This window comes from Sinocyclocheilus rhinocerous, unplaced genomic scaffold (genome assembly GCF_001515625.1).
Source record: "Sinocyclocheilus rhinocerous isolate Xijiao unplaced genomic scaffold, SAMN03320098_v1.1 scaffold943, whole genome shotgun sequence".
Taxonomy (NCBI): domain Eukaryota; kingdom Metazoa; phylum Chordata; class Actinopteri; order Cypriniformes; family Cyprinidae; genus Sinocyclocheilus; species Sinocyclocheilus rhinocerous.
Window position 1 is genome coordinate 1 of NW_015626129.1, and position 1,858 is coordinate 1,858.

The window sequence follows — 1,858 nt, forward strand, 5'->3', positions numbered from 1 at the left end:
TATATATATATATATGTGTATATATATATATATATGTGTATATATTGGACAAAAGTTTGGAATAAATAAGGTTTTTTAATGTTTTTAAAAGAAGTCTCTTCTGCTCACCAAGACTGCATTTATTTGATCAAAAATACAGTAAAATAACTAATATAGTGAATTTTGTGTAATATAGTCTTCAGTGTCACATGATCCTTCAGAAATCATTCTAATATGCTATTTTGCTGTTCAAATATTCAATTATAGACCAAATATTATGTATCTGCCTTGTCAATTAGGTAAATAATCTTTTTGCTGAATGTTTTTTCACTGGTCTGTCTCACCTCTCTCGGCATCCATGGTCTCCTGTCCCAGGGTGGGCGGCTGGGAATCCTCTGTACGGAAGTAGGATGCATGGGAAGGGCTCACTGCCTCACTCACATGCTGTGGACTGGAGTTGCTGCTGCTGTCCACTTTGGTATTAGACTGATAGGCATCTGATAGGAAACTCTGGTTACTGTTGTCATCTGTTTAGGAAAGTGAATGTATGAATGAAACATATTTGCGTGAAGTCTCCTGAAGAAATATGTGAATTATGTTTAAGTACTTTAGCATACTGTAATGTTACAGTACATGCTATGTTTAAATAGGTATGCAAAGCACACTGTCAAGGTGCAAGGTCATTTAAGTAACTAGAGCATAACAACATAACCCAGTGATGCATTATATTAAATAGAGGATGTTCTGAATTGTTTAGAGAGGAAATATCAAGCTTGACCCTTGTGTCTGACATAAACATAGCCAGTTAAAACCTGTATTACCCTGAAAGTCCAGTAGCACGGAACGGGCGTTTTCCAACACCACATCTGTAGGAAAGCCCTTCAGCTCCCTCACTGCAGTACCTGACACTTTAGGCTTGTATATCTACAAGAAAGAAAAAAAGATGTTTTGAAAATGAACACTATATTTATATATCTGAGAAGTGGACAGCCACTTATGATGACATGATATACACACCTGTTTAGTCTCTGTAACAGGGACCCATTTGAATATCCGTAATGACGTGTCTCCCACTGTAACCCACTTTTTTTCCCTAAGAGGACAAACACTTTCCAGGTTAATATTACAAAAATGCCTATATTAAAAGGAGAAGAAAACATTTAGGATTGTTAATTTTTTCCCCAAATTCTGAGTGCTGTTACGCAGCTGTGTATATGTTACAAGGATGTTCAACAGAGACTAACTAAAATTAATATATAAAACTGCTAATTTTTACATTTCAGACATTCCGATCAGAAATGTATATGACAAAATGACTTCACTCCATTACAGATCACCAACAGATTGTACAATCCCCATTGTCACGTCTAAGACACGCCTACACGCTGGATACAGTGAAGCCCATTGGTTGCCTTGCTTGTCTGTCATGTTACCGAATGACGTCACCCTCCCCGCCACTCTGAAGTTTATTTTTGTAACGTAGAAGAAAATAAACTTGTCTCCCTCTTTAAACAAGCAACTTACCACCGACGGACCCTTTCAATTGCCGCCATCACTTTTTTGATATCATCTTTTGCACGGCTGCGTGTCTCCGCTCGCACGGACCGTCCCGACATTTTAATGGGTTTTATTAGTTTGTCAAGATCTCCCTCTTTTTCTTGCCTTCTTCCGTCTGCGACTTGATTTCGCCCTGTCTTCGTCTTTGTCTCGCGAGATTTCATAACGCGCCACTGGCACTGCCTCTTTGCATTTTTTACATCACCCTTATTTAATTTATTTGTACATTTATTTTCATTATAAAACATTCTTTACATTCTGTTATCTAATAACCACAATATGGATGCACCACATTAAAAGAAGCTGTTACGTGCCTATAATG

General features: G+C 37.6%; 1 protein-coding gene across 1 annotated transcript; it reads right to left on the bottom strand.

Annotated features, from left to right (window-relative positions):
• Nucleotides 1-291: 291 nt before the first annotated feature.
• On the bottom strand, nt 292-1,778 carry LOC107711066 (B-cell CLL/lymphoma 7 protein family member B-B-like). The gene is made up of 4 exons (XM_016515984.1): nt 1,504-1,778; nt 997-1,072; nt 801-903; nt 292-506 (listed from the first exon to the last, which is right to left on the bottom strand). The coding sequence occupies exons 1-4, from the start codon at nt 1,698-1,700 to the stop codon at nt 307-309; spliced, it is 576 nt and encodes a 191-aa protein (XP_016371470.1). The 5' UTR covers nt 1,701-1,778; the 3' UTR covers nt 292-306.
• Nucleotides 1,779-1,858: the final 80 nt, after the last annotated feature.

What these genes read in the sequence shown, in the direction of transcription:
- LOC107711066 (XM_016515984.1), bottom strand. Translation starts at nt 1,700, where the DNA reads ATGAAATCTCGCGAGACAAAGACGAAGACAGGGCGAAATCAAGTCGCA. An exon ending in ATTGAAAGGGTCCGTCGGTG is followed by an intron (nt 1,073 to 1,503) that starts GTAAGTTGCTTG and finishes TTGTCCTCTTAG; the next exon opens with GGAAAAAAAGTGGGTTACAG. An exon ending in CTGTTACAGAGACTAAACAG is followed by an intron (nt 904 to 996) that starts GTGTGTATATCA and finishes TCTTTCTTGTAG; the next exon opens with ATATACAAGCCTAAAGTGTC.